Here is a 17,442-nt window from a genome sequence, read left to right as displayed (position 1 = left end):
GCGCCGCCCGGGGGCCAAGATGGCTGCGCCCAGCGGTAGTGACGGTGACGGCGACACCGCCGCCCGGTACTGCCTCGTGAGCGGCATCCCGGCCGTGCTGCGCTCCGCTCAGCTCCGCTCCTACTTCAGCCAGTTCTTGGAGGCCGGCGGCTTCCTCTGCTTCCACTACCGGCACCGCCCCGAGCGCCCGCCGGTGGGCAGCGGCGGGAAGGCCCCGGCGGCGGCGCCGCGCAGCTGCTCCTGCCTGGTGGCGGTGCGGCCCGGCCGCGTCCGCCGCTTCGTCCGCATGTACTCGGGCAAGCGCTGGATCGGGCCCGATGGCGCCGCGCTGCCCGGCCTCTGCCTCATCCGCAGGGTCCGCGTCAGCCCCGGGACAGGTACGAGAGGGCACCGGGGGGCGGCGGGGATCGGGCCTCGCCTCAGCTCTTGCGCTTGGAAGGGTTCGATGGACCCGTTGGGACCCATTGGGCACCGGATCCCAGCCCTGCGAGTCTCGGCAGCCAACCTGGGGGTGTATGGTGGTTTAAACTCCTCATGGAATTTCGCTCGTGTGTTAACTTCCTTGTCATGGAATCGCAGAGTGGTTTGGCTTGGAAAAGCCTTCTGAGACCCAGCACCACCACAGCCACCAAACCCTGGCCCCAAGGGCCATGGCCACAGGGTTCTGGAACACCTCCAGGCATGGGGACTCCACCACCTCCCTGGGCAGCCTGTGCCAGTCCCTGCCCACTCTTGCAGCAAAGAATTTTTTCCTCCTCTCCAACCTAACCCTCCCCTGGCACAATTTCAGGCCATTTCCTCTCCTTCTATCACCTGATAATAGGGAGAAGAGACCAACCCCCACCTCACTGCGATCTCTTTTCAGGGAGTTGTAGAGAGCAAGAAGGTTTCTCCTTAGTCTCCTACAGACTAAATGAGGCAAGAAAAGCTGGTCTGGGGTCTGCTTGTCCCCCTCCTGCCTGGGAGGACCCTAATTTAGCCCTCTCTGGTGGAGTGCATATCCCACAAAACCATTCCTTGTCTCCTCCAGGCACAGAGACAGTTTCCAGCAGTGAGGACCAGACAGCTGCAGGCAACTCTGTCACAGAGGCAGAGCTGAAGCGGCTGCCTGAGCTGAACCCCCCTTCCTTCATGCCCTACGGCAACGTGGGCACCCCCCTGAGAGTTTTCCTGGAGCTGATCCGGGCCTGCAGACTGCCTCCCTGGATCATCAAGAAGTTACAGCTGGATTTTCCAAAGACAGGCTCCTCACGCAGGTATGGGAATGTGCCCTTCCAGTACCAGGGCTCGGAGGTGGCTGCAGAGGAAGAAAGAGTTTACACTGCTGCGGGGGATGAGATCACAGAGGGAGAGGGGCCTGTGGCAAGAGCTGAGCTGACTCACCCAGCCAGTGCTGAGGAAGATGAAGAGGGGCAGGAGGAAGAGGAGTCACACTCGGATGATGTAAGTGGATTTTTCTAGCACTGTCCAAGTGTAGCCATCGGAGCTGGGAAGCCAGGAGGGCTGATAGCACCCAGAGCTTGTTTTGAGTCTTCTAATTGTAGTGTCCTATCTGAAATGAGGTTAAAGTAGGCCTTGGTTCACCTCTTGGTGCACTGAGCCCCTTGGTGTGGGCTTCAACCTGCTGGCGCTGCTTGGCCAAACTGAGCTGGTTGTAGGGCTTGAGCCCAGAGGGTTTGGTTGCTGTGGAGCCCAAAGGGAGCAAGCAGAGGTGCAGGCTGGTGCTGTGGGAGCAGATCTCAGCCCTGCTGCCTGGCAGATGGTCCCAGCTCTGCTTTTCCTTGTAAATGAGGTGAGCAGAGGTTGAGGAGCACAGAGCTGTACCAATGGCTGACCTGGAATGCTCCTGGGAGTCAAGTTAGTCACTGTGAGAAAAATGGCTTTAGTGACAAAAGACTCCTGGCAAACTGGGCTGGACAGGCTCTCCAGAGACTATCTTGTTGGCTCCACCTGCCAGACGCCTGTCTAGCCTCTTCCCACAGCCCTCTGTCATTACAGGCAGCACAGTCCTGGGGCAAGCCATTCCCGTTCTCTGCTCGAGCAGAATTAACTGAGCTGCCAAAACCCTGCTGCAATTTTCTCCCATTAGGCTCCCCTAGCAACAGTGGACACAGAGAGCTCTTTGTTCCCTCTGTGACAAACTTTTTCAGTCAGTCTTTTCTTCTCCAGACTAAACAGACTCCTCTGGAGGCTTCTCCCAGGCTGTTTCCTGCCTCTCCAAGTCATTCTTTGGCTGTCCCTTGCTTAATGTCTTCCTTGGAGCTGGGCAGGCAGCAGTAAAGTTGTCAGCCTTGGCCTGTGTCTGTGCCAGTGAGCTGCTTGCCTGCACCTCTACGCAATCTCCATGGGGATCAGCTTGAGTGGAGTTAATTTGTTGCTGGTGCTGACTTCATGCCCAGCAGAGCTGCTCCTTAAATGGGCATCTGGGTGCGGGACCGCGGCTGCCGGCATGCCCTGGATGTGACGTGAGGCTTCTCACCACCTCTCTCTGCTGACTCTGGAGATGGCATTAGTCAGGGGGTGAGGTCATGGTGCCAGTCGTGTCAGTGCCTGAAGACAGCAGGCTGGGACCAGCTCTGTTGACAAAGCTGTTTGGAAGGAAGGCGCCAAGATGGGCCACGAGGGTCAGGGCAAGGGGCAGCAGGCTGTGTGCTGGTGGTGCTGGCACCCCCCAGGCTGTGTGCTGGTGGTGCTGGCACCCCCCAGGCTGTGTGCTGGTGGTACTGGCACCCACTCTCCAGCACCCCCTTTGCAGGACAATGACACCTGTGAGGAGTGGGAGCGACACGAGGCCCTGCACGAAGATGTGACCAGGCAGGAGCGCAGCGAGGAGAGGCTCTTTGAGGAGGAGATTGAGCTCAAGTGGGAGAAGGGTGGCTCTGGCCTGGTCTTCTACACAGATGCTCAGTACTGGCAGGAGGAGAATGGAGGTAACGTTGGTGTCTGTGTTCTGAGCCACAACCTAACCCCCAGAGCTGGGGCCCAGCCCTGCAGGTAAATCAGGAGCACCCCCATGGGAGCATCCCCCAGCAGCTGTGGGCACCTTGCAATTGCTCTTCAGCACAGAACCTGCACCAGAGTCCCCCCAGAGTCCCCTCAGTGCTCCTACTGCAGCCTGTTCTGTGGGTTTTGGGGAGTCTCCAGCAGTGCTTCCTTCCCATTTTGTTAGAGAAAGCAGGGACTTGGGCCACCAGCAGCCAGCTCCTGTGTGTCAGACTTGCAGAGCCATCACCAAAACTGCTGCTCTCCTTCTCTTGGCAGACTTTGATGAGCAGACTGCAGATGACTGGGACGTGGACATGAGCATCTACTATGACAGAGGTACCTAGGCCGAGCCTGCTGCAGGGAAGCAGGGAGGCTGGGGAGTTCTGAGCCTGCTGCAGAGAGGCTGGGGATTTCTGAGCCTGCAGGATCTGTGCAGTGTGGAGCTCTGGGGCTCTGCTACCCTTTGAAAGGGGCCAAGCCCTCAGTGTACCTCAGATGATGTTTTTCTTGTCTGGCAGTGAGAGCTGCCAAACAGAACAGGTTTTGCTTCCCTGCTGCTCTGGGCAAAATGAGGGTAGCAAAGTGCTGTCCTGAGCTGTGCTGCTCTGACTCCTGCTCCTTTCTCCCTAGATGGAGGTGATAAGGATGCTCAGGATTCGATCCGGATGTGGCTGGAGCAGCGACGCCGCAGTGGCCTGGAGGGTGGCTCTGTCCCAGGGCAGATTGGCAGCTTTGAGAAGTACACCAAGGTGAGCTCTAGAGGGCACAGCTCAGGCTGTGGGGGTGACACCTGAGGGATGTGGGTCAGGAGGAGGAGAGGTCTTAGATGTGGGGAGGGGGTGCAGATGGAGATGGCCTTTGTCCAGGAACTCTGATGTTTTTTTCCGCTGTCCCAGGGCTTTGGCAGGAAGCTGCTGGAGCAGCAGGGCTGGATGGAGGGACAGGGGCTGGGGAGCAGCAACTCTGGAATGACAGAAGCTCTGGACAACGAGGGTCAGAACCCCAGATGCAAGAGGGGACTGGGGTAAGTGCCCATCCCTGCCCTGCCAGCCTGTGCTCAGAGCTTCTGCCCAGGATGGGGTGTCCCAGCTGCCTCAGCAGCTCTGACCCAAATGTTTGCTGCCTCTCCAGGTACCATGGGGAGAAGCTACCAACCTTCATCAGGGTGAAAAAGCGCCGGGAGGATGCTCCTATCCTCATCTCTACCATCTATGATGACCCTGACCCAAGGGACAGTGGTGACCAGCTGCTCAGGCGCCAGCCACCCACTGCCATGAAGTACAGGCAGAACATGGCCTTTGTGCGGGCATCACAGGGGGCTCAGGAGAGCTCTGGTGCCCAGGCACACTGAGCAGAGGCTGCCACACAGCCTGTGTGCTGCTTCTGCTCCTCACGAGCACAGGCTGGCTCCTGGGCTTGGGTTTGGAGCAGGGTGTTCAGATATTTATTTTTGGAAGACAGATTTGTGACAAAAATTGCTTCAGTGACTTTTTGTCTTCTACACCACTACAATGCTGAGCAGCTCTGTGAGGGGCAGAGGCTGAGAGTCCTGGGGCTGAGAGCCTGGAGAAAAGCAGCCCCAGAGGGGATCTGAGCAATGCTCAGCAAGAGCTGAAGGGTGAGGGGCAAGAGGCTGGCTTTGGATGATCTCCAGAGGTCCTTTCCAACTTCTACCATTTTGGGGTCCTGTAATTGCATTGAGGGGGGGAATGACGCTGATCCTGGTTGGTCACTGGGAAGGGGACAGGCTGTGACAGTTTACAGCTTGGATCATCCACGCTTGGGTGCTAGGTCAGCCCAAAACCCCAAGCTCATGGTTCCTGGCTGCCTGAGCCCTCGTGCAGGACAAGTACAGACAGGGCCAGCGAGGCACAGGAGCTGTCCTGCCAAAAGCTCTCTGCTGCTCTGGGCGTGACGATCCCACACTCCCGGGAGAAACTGGTGGGGATGAAAGCCTCCTGGCAGCCTCGGGAGAAATTCTGCGGGAGGCGGTTCCCTGGGGGCGGGCGCAGAGGCTGCTGCCGTCCATGGCTCTGCTGTGCCCTGCGCTGTTCCCTGCCGCAGGCACTCTGCTGGGGGGCAGCAGAGCCCTTGTCCCGGTGCCCCAACTCTGCAGGGTGAATGGGAATTGGTTGGAAGCTCTGCTGGCAGGATCCAGCTGGCTGTGGCTGTGTCGGGGGAGAGATACAGAGAGTTCCTTTCCCCTCTTCTTGGAGGCAGAGGTGGGGATGGTTGTGCCAAGGGGTCAAGGGCCAGAGCCGGGACTCGAACCTGGAACTCCAGACGCGGTTCCGAGGTCGCGGACACAGGTTCGTGTCCCGCTAACGGAGGAGCCGTGCGTCCCTCCGGCCGCCAGAGGGCGCCAGGATCGCGGCAGCCCTTCCGCACCGCGGAACTCGGTGTTCGGGCGCCGCTGGCGACCCGGGACCAGCGCCGGCGGCACCGGCGGAGGCGGGCGGTGAGCGGCCTGGCGGAGCTGGGGGTGGTCTGCCGGGACCGGAGAGTGGCCTACCAGGAGCCAGTGATCTGTCATTCTCGGCGAGAGGTGTACCGGGACGGGGGAGTGGCCTGCTGGGACCGGGCAGCGGTCTGCCGGGCCCGGGTGTGGCCTACCAGGACCCGGAGTGGTCTGCTGGGGTAGGGAGGGGGCCATGAGGGTAGTGGAGGGGTGTGAGGGACCTGGGAAAGGAGGCAGGGGTGGGGGCAGAAGGGGGACACGGCGGGCAGGGAGCATGTGGCGAGAGGAGAGGATGCAGGCAAAGAGGGAGGGGTACGGGAAGTGGGGGACAAGAGAGGAGAGGGGATACGGTGAAGAGAAGGAATACAGAGTGGGAGAGGATAAGTAGAGCATGGGAGTGCAGGGGATGGATACTTGGAGAGGGGACAGGAAGGAGAAAAGGATATGGAGCAGTGGAGGGGACGTGGGGACATGCTGGGGTGAGGGAGGGAACGTGTGGGCACTGCCATGTCAGCAGGGACCCAGCTAGGGTAAAAGTGATCCCACACGAGGACAGGAGCAGGGATCTGTGTCCTGCAGGCACAGCCCTGTGGGTCTGACTGGGGCTCTGGGCCTGTTTCCAGGCATAGCTGGAGGGTCACAGGGCTTACCCTCCCAAGGGGTGACAGAGGCAGCAGTTGTGGCACTTTCCCTTGCTCTCCACTGCTGCCTGGGTGTGAATTCCAGCAGATTGCATTGGGACAAATGCAGCTCCAGTGGCCAATGGGACCTTGTCCTTTCTCAGCCAGCAGCAGAAGGCCATGAGCCACCATGTCTGAGGGCAGCAAGGGCAGCTCGCTGGCCTTTGGCCAGGTGGTGATTGGGCCTCCAGGCTCTGGGAAGACAACCTACTGCCATGGAATGCAGGAGTTCATGGGCAGGATCGGGCGCAAGGTGGCTGTGGTGAACCTGGACCCTGCCAACGAGGCCATGCCCTACCAGTGTGCCCTGGACATCGCCCAGCTCATCGCCCTGCCCGACGTGATGGAGAGCCTGAGGCTGGGCCCTAACGGGGGCCTGCTCTACTGCATGGAGTACCTGGAAGCCAACTTTGACTGGCTGCAGGAGAAGCTGGCAGCGTTCAGGGGTCACTACTACCTCTTTGACTGCCCAGGGCAGGTGGAGCTCTACACCCACCACAATGCCCTGAAGAACGTCTTCGCACAGCTGGCCAAGTGCAATTTCAGGGTAGGTTTGGGGCTGGGATCAGCCCTTGGCACCCTACAGGCTTGTGCAAGGGGCTCAGAAGCTGTGCCCTGCGTGCTCTGAGCTTTTGGTTGTGGGTGCTGGTGGCTGAGGAGTTATCTGAAAGGTCTGTTCCAGCCAAAACCGCTCCCCAGTTCTGTGGCTGCCTACTGCCCTGCTTGGCCTTCTATGGCAGGCAGCTTTAGCAGGGACTTTTGCTGCATGTTGTGCTTGGATTGGCACAAGAGTGGCTTGCTCAGGGTGTTCAACGCAGTGGGATCATCACAAACCATCATGGGTTCCTTCCTCACACTCTTGCTCTGCTCCAGGCTCCTCTCCACAGCCCTTGTGTGTTTTACCTGCTGCGTTTTGGAGCAGGGAAGAAGCTTCCTGTGCTGGGTGAGACTCTGTGCACAGCACTGAGAGAGGCTTAGGCCTCCCCCCAGGCCCTGCCTGGCTCTGACACAGCCAAGCTGGATCACTCTGCACCTTGCAGTACGTGCTCTGTGCTTTCTTGCACAATGGCAGATGCAGATGAGGGGGCCCAGGTGAGCAGAGGCCCAGCCCCATGCTGCATTTCTTGCCTTGCATTTGCTTTACATTTGGGCCAAGCCAGGAGTGAGCAAAGCCTGTGTGGTGTGAGCAGGCAGGGCAGGTCCTTTGCCTGAGAATGGCACTGGGGCTCTGCACATTAGCCATGGCTTCTAGCCAAAGACATGGCTATGAAATGGCAGATACTAAAAAAGGGAGGTTCCACTGCTCTTCTGATGCTGCTTGAAGTGCTTAACACCTGCCTGTGAGCTTCAGAGTGGCTTTTATTTTGTGCTGCAGAAGCACAGCTGTGACTCAGCCCTGCTTGCTTGTGACTTTGAGCAGCCTTGTGTAACAGGCAGGGACTGAACAGAAATCTTGGACCACATTTTAGAGCTGCACAAAACCCAGGGGATCAAAGTGTTCATTAATTGAGTTGTGGAGCTTTATTTCACACAGCAGTTGGCTCTGCCAGCAGAGCCTGGTGAGCTGCAGTCGCTACTCTTGAGTGCTCCCTGCCCCGGAGCGTTCCTGTGGAGGCAGCTGTGGAGGTCATGCAGGAGGGGAGTTAACCCCAGCTCCCACCCCCAGAAAAACTGCAGAGCTCAGACAAGCCTGGAAATTTCTTCTGCAGAGAAAGAAACCCTCAGAGAAGGAAGAGCAGCTGCAGGCTTTAGTGTCTTGCACCCTGCTCAGCCTCCCCACAGCCCTTTCAGTGCTCCAGCAGCCTGAGGCTTGAGTGCCTTGGGATGCCCATGGGGGTGATTGTGGTGGCATTTGTGACTCTGTGCAGCCAAGCATGGGGGTGGTTGGTACTGCAGGACCTAGAAGGTCACTTCTCCTATGTGGGGAGCTCTCTGTGGTGCAGCCAGGTCTGCACAGATTGTTTCTAGCCACCTCACAGGGTCCCCAGAGCAGGGGGATGGACTTGTCCCAGGCTTGACCTTGTGCTGTTCCTCTGTGTCTTTGCTGTCCCAGCTGGCTGCAGTGCACTTGGTGGACTCTCACTACTGCACAGACCCTGGCAAGTTCATCTCTGTCCTCTGCACCTCACTCTCCACCATGCTGCACGTGGAGCTGCCCCATGTCAATGTCCTCTCCAAGATGGACCTGATCGAGCAGTACGGGAAGCTGGGTGAGGCCTGGGAGAGAGATCTGGGACTGGGCTGTGCCAGGGGCTCAGCAGCTCTCTGGGTGCAGGGCTGTGTTGCTGGGAGATCACAAACTGGTGGGGTTGGAAGAGACCTCTGGAGCTCACCCAGTCCAACCCCCCTGCTCCAGCAGGGCACCCACAGCAGCTTGCCCCAGGGCACAATGGCCAGGGGGGGCTGGAAGCTCTGCAGAAAAGGAGACTCCAGAGCCTCTCTGGGCAGCCTGCTCCAGGCCTCCAGCACCCTCACACCAAAGAAGTTTCTCCTTCTGTTCAGATGGAACCTCCTGGGTTCCAGTTTGTGCCCATGTGTCCTGTCCCTGGGCACCACTGAGCAGAGTCTGGCCCCAGCCTCTTGCCCCTCACAGCTCCTTTAGCTCTTGCTGAGCATTGCTCAGATCCCCTCTGGGGCTGCTCTTCTCCAGGCTCTCAGCCTTTGCTCCTCACAGAGCTGCTCCAGGCCCCTCAGCGTCTTCAGAGCCTCTCTCCAGCAGTTTCCTGTCTCTTTTGAACTGGGGAGCCCAGAACTGGACCCAGTGCTCCAGCTGTGGCCTCACCAGGGCAGAGTGGAGGCAGGAGGAGACCCTCCCTTGCCCTGCTGGCTGGGGAGCTGCTGTGAATCTCACTGGACTGTGAACATTTACAAGTTGCCTTCTTGCTGTTTCCCTGCAGCTTTCAACCTGGATTATTACACAGAGGTCCTGGATCTCTCTTACTTGGTTGACCATTTGGCTTCTGACCCCTTCTTCAGGCACTATCGGCGCCTCAACGAGAAGCTGGTGGAGGTGATCGAGGACTACAGCCTGGTGTCCTTTGTGCCCCTCAATGTCCAGGTGAGTGGGCAGGGAGCAGCACCTCTGCCAGCAGCTGGATGACAGCAGCTGGGAGCCATCAGGCTTGGAGGGCTCAGCTGGCAGGAGCAGGCAGGGAGGTGCACCCAGACTTGTAAATGACCTGTGGCAGCCAGAGGAGCAGCAGAGGCTGAGGGGCTTGGGGCTGTGTGGGCCTTGTGTCCCTGGGGTGGGCAATTAGGGCTCTGCTCTGCCTGCATTTCAAATCTGGGCAAAGGAGGACCTGAAAGGGTTTTAAATGAGGGAACACCAAGTAATGAGAAGATTGGGAGGAGAAGCTTGGGGTGGGAGAGCTGCAGATGTTCATTGGGAGCTTGCAGAAGTTGTCAACAAAGGCAAATGGGCTGAGAGGTGATGAAAGGCAGCCAGAGGATGGAGGCTGTCTGCCTGTCATGTGCTCAGTGTCCCTGCTTAGCCCCTTGGGGCCCTGGGCACTGGATGGGGAGCCCAGAGCCTGTGAGAAGATCCCTGGTAAAGGCCATCAGGAGCTGTTGCCTGCAGGGAAGCAGCCAGGTGCCAGTGCCACCCCCTGCCCCACAGGACAAGGCCAGCATGCGGCAGGTGCTGCAGGCAGTGGACAAGGCCAATGGCTGCTCCTTTGGGGACCAGGAGCACAGGAGTCTGGAAGCCCTGATGTCAGCAGCAGTGGGAGCTGATTTCCACTTCACTTCGTATCCTTCTCTGCCAAGTTCTAACTTCTCTTTCCCCGGGGGGGAGGCTGGGGTGGGGCTGGCAGCAGCTGCCCTCACCTGATGCTGCTGGGCGATAGGCACAGAGCTCAGCCAGGCCCTGGCTGTCCACACCAAAGCCACCACAGCTGCTGCTGATTGAAGCTGTCAGTGTGGGAGGAATCTTTTGACAACTTTCTTCTCTCTCACACTCGCCTGGGCTGGGTCATTCCATCTCCTTCAGACCATGCCATTGATTCTCCTCTGCTTGCTCTGGGGTCAGCCAGAGCCAGAAACACCTGTGGCACTGCTTGCTGCTGCCAGCCCTGCTGCTGCCAGCCTGCTGCCTCCCTGCCAGCCTCCAGGCTAGTGTGGGGCTGGTTCCTCACTGGGAACGTTGGGAGCTCCTTGCAGAAGGGAGTGTTTGAGCCCAGCCCCTTGTTTGCCTTAATTACTGCGTTATCAGCACGCTGGCAGTGCAGGAGAAGTATTTGCAATCTCAGGACAAAGCTGTGGAAGAAGAGGTGCTGGAGCTGTGACACACCCACCCTGCCACAGCTGCTCCCTGCTGTCACACCTCTGCTTTTCCTCCCAGCAGCTGGAAGCACCTCGGCGTCCTGTGACTCAGACCAAGGGCAGGCCTGCCCAGGCAGAGGGCTGGCTGCTGGCCTCCCTCTCTGTAAGGCTTTGACCTCTGGTGCTGCAGCCCAGCTGCACAGGGCAGGGTTTCTGTGCTCCTCACCAGGCCAGGCCTTCCCTTAGCAGCAAGCTGGCTTCAGCCAGGTGGAGAAGAGAGGAGAAGCAAGAGCCAGGAGACTGACCTCTGCCAAGTCTCCTCTTCCTCATGACCAAGACAGAACCAGAGAGAGACAAATCAATTGGAGCTGTCTCCTGCAGTGAGACTTGAGCCAGTTCTGGGTGTCCCAGGGAGGAGCATGTGTGGGCCTGGTGCTCAGAGGCCAAGGAGCCTCTGACCTGTCTTGGGGAGGGCAGATCACATTTGCTTTTCTTTTATTTCTAACTAATGATGGACTCTTTCTTAATAAAACAAACCCTCCTCTCTCTTTCATCTTGGGACTGTGCTGAAGCTGAATAAATAAACCCAGGAGTGCTCCACAGCCTGGGGCTGAGCAGCCTCTGGTGGGAGGGTCAGGGCAGCTTCTGCCCCGTTCTGGAGCCTGGTGTCCTTCTGTCACCTCCCCCAGAGCAGGTGAAGCTGTGGCTGGGGAGGGGGTGAGGAGCAGTGACCATGGCTGTGGAAGGAGCTCACCCCTCAGGGGCTGGACGCTGGTGCTGGGTGTGTGGGTAGCAGGCTGGTGGTGATGCACAAACTGCAGGGTTGGCTTTTGGAGGCTTGTGATGAAGACAGACCCTGAGTGAGTCAGGAGGAGGCTGCAGCAGGCAGGACCTGACCCAGCAGCTGCCTTGGCTGCCCTCAGCCACCTTCCTTGTTCTGGCCTTGCTTTCTCCAGCTCCCAAATCACAGCTTCACAGATGGCATTGGGGTGGAAGGGACCCTGCAAGGGCATCTTGGCCAAGCCTCCTGCAGGCAGCAAGGACACCTCCAGCTACAGCAGGCTGCCCAGGGACATATCCAGGCTGATGCTGAAATGTCTCAGGGGCAGAGCCTCAACCACATCCCAGGGCAGCCTGTTCCAGTGTCTCCTCACCCTCACTGTGCAGAACTTCCTCCTGATGTCCAACATAACCCTGCCCTGCTCCAGTTCCAAGCTGTTGCCTCTCATCCTGTCCCCACAGGCCCTTCTGAACAGTCCCTCCCCAGCCTGCCCATGTCCCCTGCAGATACTGAAATATAGCTCTAAGGTCTCCCTGGAGCCTTCTCTTCTCCAGGCCAAATTCTTTCAGCCTGGGATGGAAAAGTCCTGTGCTGAAGTCCTGGGGCTTCCCCTCCTTCCTGGGTAATTCCAAATTTCCACCCAGCTGCAGCTCCTCAGGATGGTGGCAGCAGCCCCCAGCCCCAAGCAAGCAGCAGCCTGTGTCCTTCAGCACAGTGAATGAAGGAGCTCAGGGTGGTGAGAAGCAAAGTGTCCACACAGCCTCCCAGCAGCAACCAGGAAGGATGGGAGCAGGTGAGAGTCCCAGCTCCCAGCTCCATCTGCAGACTCAGCATCACTTCTTGCCCAAGACCTTGCATAAGTCAAGCCAAGCCAAGGAGCCTCCCCTGCAGGGGCAGCCTGGCCCTCAGCAGAGCCACTGCAGACCATGCAGGGAATCTGTGAGTGGGGTCCTGCTTGGCAGGGACTTGGCAGGGATTTAAAATTGAATTCTCCTGCCCCTCACAGCTTTGTGGCCAGGATCTGGAGACAAGGTGGAGCTCAGGGGGAGAAGGAGAGAGAAGACAACAACCTTCCACGTGCACACACAGCCACAGGCTTTGCTCTAAGCAGCTCAGGTCCCACATTTCAAGCACAGAAGTCAAATTCCTGGCTGCTGGCGGTGCCTGAGCTCTTTTCCCAAGATCCCAGGGATTTCCCTCAGCATTCCTGGCAGAGGACTTCAGTGCTCTCTGGGCCTGAAGATCTAGAAGTCAATCAAACCACAGCTAGAGCTGAAACTCCATCCCTACCTTGGGCTCTTGTGGACTCCTTTCTGCTCCTGTAAAGCAAAGGAAGCTGTGGTCATAAAGATGCTGATTTGATGTCAGCTTTTTCATGGCTTTGAGAGATTTGGTGGCTTAAAAGGGTATGGTCAGGTCGAGCTGGAGTTATGCAAGGGCCAGCAAAGCTTCTGGGGCTGTTTGGCTTTTTTATTTTAATACCCAGGTGGTGCCTGCAGCCCCAGCCCTGCCACACTGTGCTGCTGCTGGACAAAATGGGCATCAGAGGGGAGAAACCTGTCAGCTGAGGGCACCTCTGCTGGCTCCAAGCTAAGGAATGCTGAGCTCTGGCAGAGCCCCAGCCCAGCAGTGTTTGCACACCAAGGGTCTCTGCCCAGCCCAGGCTTGGAAAGCAGAGGCTGGGCCAGGCTCTGCAGTGGGGCAGGGATGAGCCTCAGTGCTCCTGGTCAGGGTGAAGAGGGAAATGGCCCTGCAGGGGGTACAGCAGGCTGGGAACCCGGAGTGTGCCATGCAGCCAGCTCCTGCACCCACATGTCCCCACGCTGGGAGGCTCCCTGGGGCTCAGGGAGGTGACACCTTGGCTGCTGTCACTCCCGTTGAGCAACCAGGCAGGGCAAAAGGCCAGGATTAGTCACCCCAGCCGAGGCACATCCCTGGGTGGGGGGCACAGGCGTTCTGCAGAGCTGGTCCTACCTGCCCTGGCCCCTCTGAGCCTGGTGCCAGTAGAGGCTGAGCCCACTCTGCCCACCCGTGGGACCTCCTGGTGAAAAAGCCTCTCTGAACTCTACAGACACCCCCCCCCAGTCCAGGACAAGGCTGGCACACCCTGGTGACACCCCAGCACTGCCCTGGGGCCAGCAGGGACAGCCACCCAGCTCTGCTGTCTCCCTTGGGTGTCGCCACACCAGGGAGGTGCTGGGGGTGGTGCAGCCTCGGCCAGGATCCGGCCAGCCCCAGCCCCAGGCATGGAGCCCTGCAGGGGAGACTCTGAGACCTGGGGACAAGGGACAAGCCAGGCTGTGGTCCTGCAGCCCTCCAGAGCCTTTTGGGCTGGGGGTGGCATCTCAGAGAGCCCCTTCAGGAGCCTTGACCCCGTGGCTGCCAGCCACAGTGAAGGACAGCCCTAGTGCCTGGGCTGTGCCAGGCCCCTGCTCCTAGGGCCAGGCTGGGAGAGTGGCTCCAGGGTGGGGGGACACTGCCTGGCCACAGACCACCCACAGGCCTTTGCTCTGCTGCTGTTAAAGATACTAAAACACCCCCCCGGGGAGCTTGGCTGTTCCACCCCTCCTGGGCTGTGCCAGGGATGCTGAGAGCATCCTCGTGGGTGTTCCAGCCAGGGGACAAGGAAGGGATTGGTGTCCCAGTGTCACCTTGGTCCTTTCCATCTGGGTCACACAAACACACATGAAGGAGGAAGGAGAGGGGGACCCAGGAGGGCCCTGAGGAGCATCTCGTGCTCCCCAGCAGCACAGACCTGTCACAGGAGGTGTCACAGGGCCCCAGAAAGCTGTTGGACCGGCTGGGGGGCTAAGGAGCATCCTCCTGCTGCAGCGCTGAGTGCCGGCGAAATCGGTTAACCCCCGGGAGCCCAGGGGAGCCCCTCTGACCTCCTGCCAGCCCCTGTTAACCCCCTTCCCGGGCAGGGGCAGCCCCCAGCTCCCACCTCAGACCCTCCCAGTACAACCAGCCCGGGCTGCTGGTGTCCCCAGCCCGCGGCTGCGGGGTCGGCCAGAGCCCTGGGCTGGTTTTTCACGTCGGCCGGCCCCGGTTCGCTAATTACAGGGCTGGGGCCGGTTCCCAGGCTGGGAGCGCTCAGGGCCAGGCGGAGGCCAAGCGTCGGGGCCCCTCACCGGCCTCCCCCCCGGCAACCGGCTGGGCTCCCCGACACCGCCGGGGGCCCCCAGCTCGGCTGGGCCCTGCCGAGCAAATTGCAACCTGCCCCGGACCTCAGCGGGGCCAAGGCACGGCCGCCGTGGCTGCCATGGATGCCATAGTGGGGACGCAGAGGGGTCTGGGGGGCGTGCAGGGGGTTCACAGGGGTTAATGCCCTCGGCTGGGCTCTGTGCCCCGCGATTTGTGCCACCCGGGGTGAGCAGGTTCTGGTTTTGCCAGGTCTTTCCCACGGCAGAGCCCCGGCAAACCCCTGTGTGTCCCCGGCCGGTGGCTGCGCAGGGAGGAGCAGCCTCAGGCTGGGTGCGGGAGGGTTGTGCCTCAGTTTCCCCAAAGCCCAGGAGCTCCTGGCACCTTGGGGTTTAACCATGCTTGGGGGTTGGGGCTGGCATGTCCCCCACGTCCCCAGGTTGGGGACCCCAGTAAAGGGAGGGGACACATCCTGACCCCCTGCATTTGCTGCATCCCAGAGTCTGCTATCAAAGGCCAGCACCTGCCCAGCCCCTCCGTGCCCACTGTGCTGAGCTCAGCCCGGGCTGCCCTGCCTGGATGGGATGAGCTCAGCCCTGCCTGCCCTGCCTGCTGTGGTGAGCTCAGCCCTGCCTGCCCTGCCTGCAGTTCAGGGTAATTATTTTTTCATGTCGAAACTTGTGCTGGCAGGGGGGGCTGTGCCCTGGGAGCTGCACCCTTGGCTGTGGCTGCATGCCAGGGCCAGAAGTGCTGAGTTTTGTCCCTCTCCACCATGTCCAGACCTTACTGGGGCCATCCCCACCCCAGGGCTCTCCCTGTGTCACTGTCAATGCTCCTTTAGGGCCCCACCACCACTTTGGACATAAGAGCTGATGGGGGGAGCTGGGGACGTGCACAAGGGCCTCAGTGGTGGGGTTTGGAGCACCCTGAGTTTGCAGCAAGGGGGTGGGAGACCCTCCCGTGGGATGGGAGACCTCAGTTCACCCCACAGAGTACCCAGTGCCACACAGGGCTGCCAAAGCCTTCACCCCATGGAGGCAGAGCCCTCCCAGGGGCTGTGGTTTTGCCACGGGATGGGGCTCGCTGGGCACCCCAAGACCCCATCAAGGGACTGGGAGGGACCAGGAGCAGCTGAAGCGGTGCTGCAGATCCCGGGGGATCGACTGCTCCACATCCTGCTGGGGTGGGACGCAGAGTGGTGCCTGGCGGCGGGAGCTGCCCGGACACGTGTGCGGGGGAGAGACGAAGCAGACCAGAGGCAGGCGTGCAGGAGATGGTTTATTGGAGAGGCACAGAGGCTTTGGCAACAGGCGACCCCCTCCCTGAGCCCTGGGATGGGGGGGCTGCCCGGACCCCCCTTCTCACCCATCCCCACCCCTCACCTCCTCCCGCTGCAGCTCCAGCCCTCTGGAATGGTGAGTTTGGAGCCAGCACATGCTGGACTGGGAAACCCCCACCCAAAATGTTAAATAGTGGGGTGCTGGCAGCCCTCCGAGGTGGAGCGCCCCCTCCCCTTCTCCTTCCCTTTCCACCCCACAAACAAAAGCATGGGGGAGAGAGAAAGATGGGGGGGGGAGGGGGTGGTCATGCCAGAGCCACCCAGCAACCACCACACACGACCCACCCCTGCTCCTGGCATCCAGGCTGGGGGGGAAAGGCTGAGATACCTCCCCCCTTAAAAAAAACAACCAGAACCAACCGAAAAAAAAAACTAGGAAAAACAAAACAAAACAAAACCAAAAACACCACCATGAGGAGATGCCGAGGGGGCTGGAGGGGGGGCAGGCGGGGGCCGGTCCCCAGCTCCACAGGGGCCCTTCAGTTCTTGGGCTCTTCGGCAGCCTCGCCACCGTCTTCCCCAGCGCACTCGGCTGTCCATAGCGTGAGGTTGTCCCTGAGCAGCTGCATGATGAGGGTGCTGTCCTTGTAGGAGTCTTCGCTGAGTGTGTGCAGGTCCCCCATGGCCTCGTCGAAGGTGGTCTTGGCCAGGGAGATGGCCTGCTCGGGGGCGTTGGCGATCTCGTAGTGGAAGACGGAGAAGTTGAGGGCCAGCCCCAGGCGGATGGGGTTCGTGGGCTGCATCTCCTTTTTGCTGATGTCCATGGCCTCTTGGTAGGCTTCCTGGGCGCTGTCTATCGTCTTCTTGCGGTCCTCCCCGGTGGCCACCTCGGCCAGGTACCGGTAGTAGTCACCCTTCATCTTCAGGTAGAAGACCTTGCTCTCGGCGTCGCTCGCCTTCTTGATGAGGTACTTGTCCAGCAGGGCCAGGACGTTCTTGCAGACGCCGTTCAGCTCCCTCTCCACCTTCTCTCGGTACTCGTTCACCAGCTGTGCCTTGTCGTCCCCCTCCTCGGTCTTGTGCTCGATGCTGGAGATCACCCTCCAGGCCGAGCGCTGGCAGCCCACCACGTTCTTGTAGGCGACGGAGAGGAGGTTGCGCTCCTCGTTGGACAGCTCGTCCCCGTGCTCCACAACGGCCTTCATGAAGTCTGCCATGTCCTCGTAGCGCTCGGCCTGCTCGGCCAGCTTGGCCTTCTGCACTTGGTGGTTTCTTGCCATGGCTGGGACGCGGGCGCGGCGCAGACGCTGGGGCGAGGAGCAGGGCTGGGAGCCGTCGGAGCCTCTGCCGAGCCCTGCCGCCGCGATTCGCTTTTGGCTGAGCGTCGGAGCCTCGAGCGAGAGCAGGAGGAGCCAGCCAGGTCGAAGGAGTGTCCCCCTCTTCCTCCTCCTCCTCTGCTTCCTCCCCACCGAGCCCAGCCTTAAAAGGAAAATTGCCGTGAATCATCCACTGCCCCCAGGCGTCGGGCGCTGGGGAAGGGGCGAGGGGTGGTGGCCGACGCCCTGCCCTCCGGGTCGCCGGGGAGGGCTCGGCAGTGGGTGCAGCACCCATGGGTGCCCTGGGGATCTTCCCCCAGCCAACGCCCACCCCGGGGCCGAGGGGACGCCCATCAAAGTGCCTGAGAAGGGGGCAGGAGGTGGGGTACCATTCGGGGGGGGGTCACACCGAGATGTGGCAGCGTTCAGCTCTTCCCACCCCCAACCCTCCCGAGAAATGGGGCACGGGGTGTGTCAGGTCGTAAAAATGGTTTCCTCCTCCCCCCCACCCCAGAAAAAAAAAAATCCTATCTCTGCCCTTT

General features: G+C 60.1%; 3 protein-coding genes across 3 annotated transcripts; 2 read left to right on the top strand and 1 right to left on the bottom strand.

Annotated features, from left to right (window-relative positions):
• Positions 1–19: 19 nt before the first annotated feature.
• On the top strand, positions 20–4,447 carry GPATCH3 (G-patch domain containing 3). Its single transcript, XM_054395393.1, has 7 exons — positions 20–377; positions 1,031–1,443; positions 2,756–2,930; positions 3,262–3,321; positions 3,616–3,734; positions 3,882–4,009; positions 4,117–4,447. Exons 1-7 carry the CDS (start codon positions 20–22, stop codon positions 4,334–4,336), a joined length of 1,473 nt encoding a protein of 490 aa, XP_054251368.1. The 3' UTR covers positions 4,337–4,447.
• A 1,146-nt stretch (positions 4,448–5,593) lies between these two features.
• On the top strand, positions 5,594–10,854 carry GPN2 (GPN-loop GTPase 2). The gene is made up of 6 exons (XM_054395306.1): positions 5,594–5,622; positions 6,228–6,670; positions 8,177–8,333; positions 9,021–9,181; positions 9,740–9,870; positions 10,334–10,854. Exons 2-6 carry the CDS (start codon positions 6,254–6,256, stop codon positions 10,404–10,406), a joined length of 939 nt encoding a protein of 312 aa, XP_054251281.1. The 5' UTR covers positions 5,594–5,622; positions 6,228–6,253; the 3' UTR covers positions 10,407–10,854.
• A 5,269-nt stretch (positions 10,855–16,123) lies between these two features.
• SFN (stratifin) lies at positions 16,124–16,864 on the bottom strand. The gene has a single exon (XM_054395307.1). It carries the CDS (start codon positions 16,862–16,864, stop codon positions 16,124–16,126), a length of 741 nt encoding a protein of 246 aa, XP_054251282.1.
• Between the last annotated feature and the right edge of the window lie 578 nt (positions 16,865–17,442).

Source organism: Indicator indicator, chromosome 33, assembly GCF_027791375.1.
Source record: "Indicator indicator isolate 239-I01 chromosome 33, UM_Iind_1.1, whole genome shotgun sequence".
NCBI classification, from domain to species: Eukaryota; Metazoa; Chordata; class Aves; order Piciformes; family Indicatoridae; genus Indicator; species Indicator indicator.
Note: the sequence above shows the minus strand (reverse complement) of the source record. Positions and strands in the feature narration are given on the sequence as shown.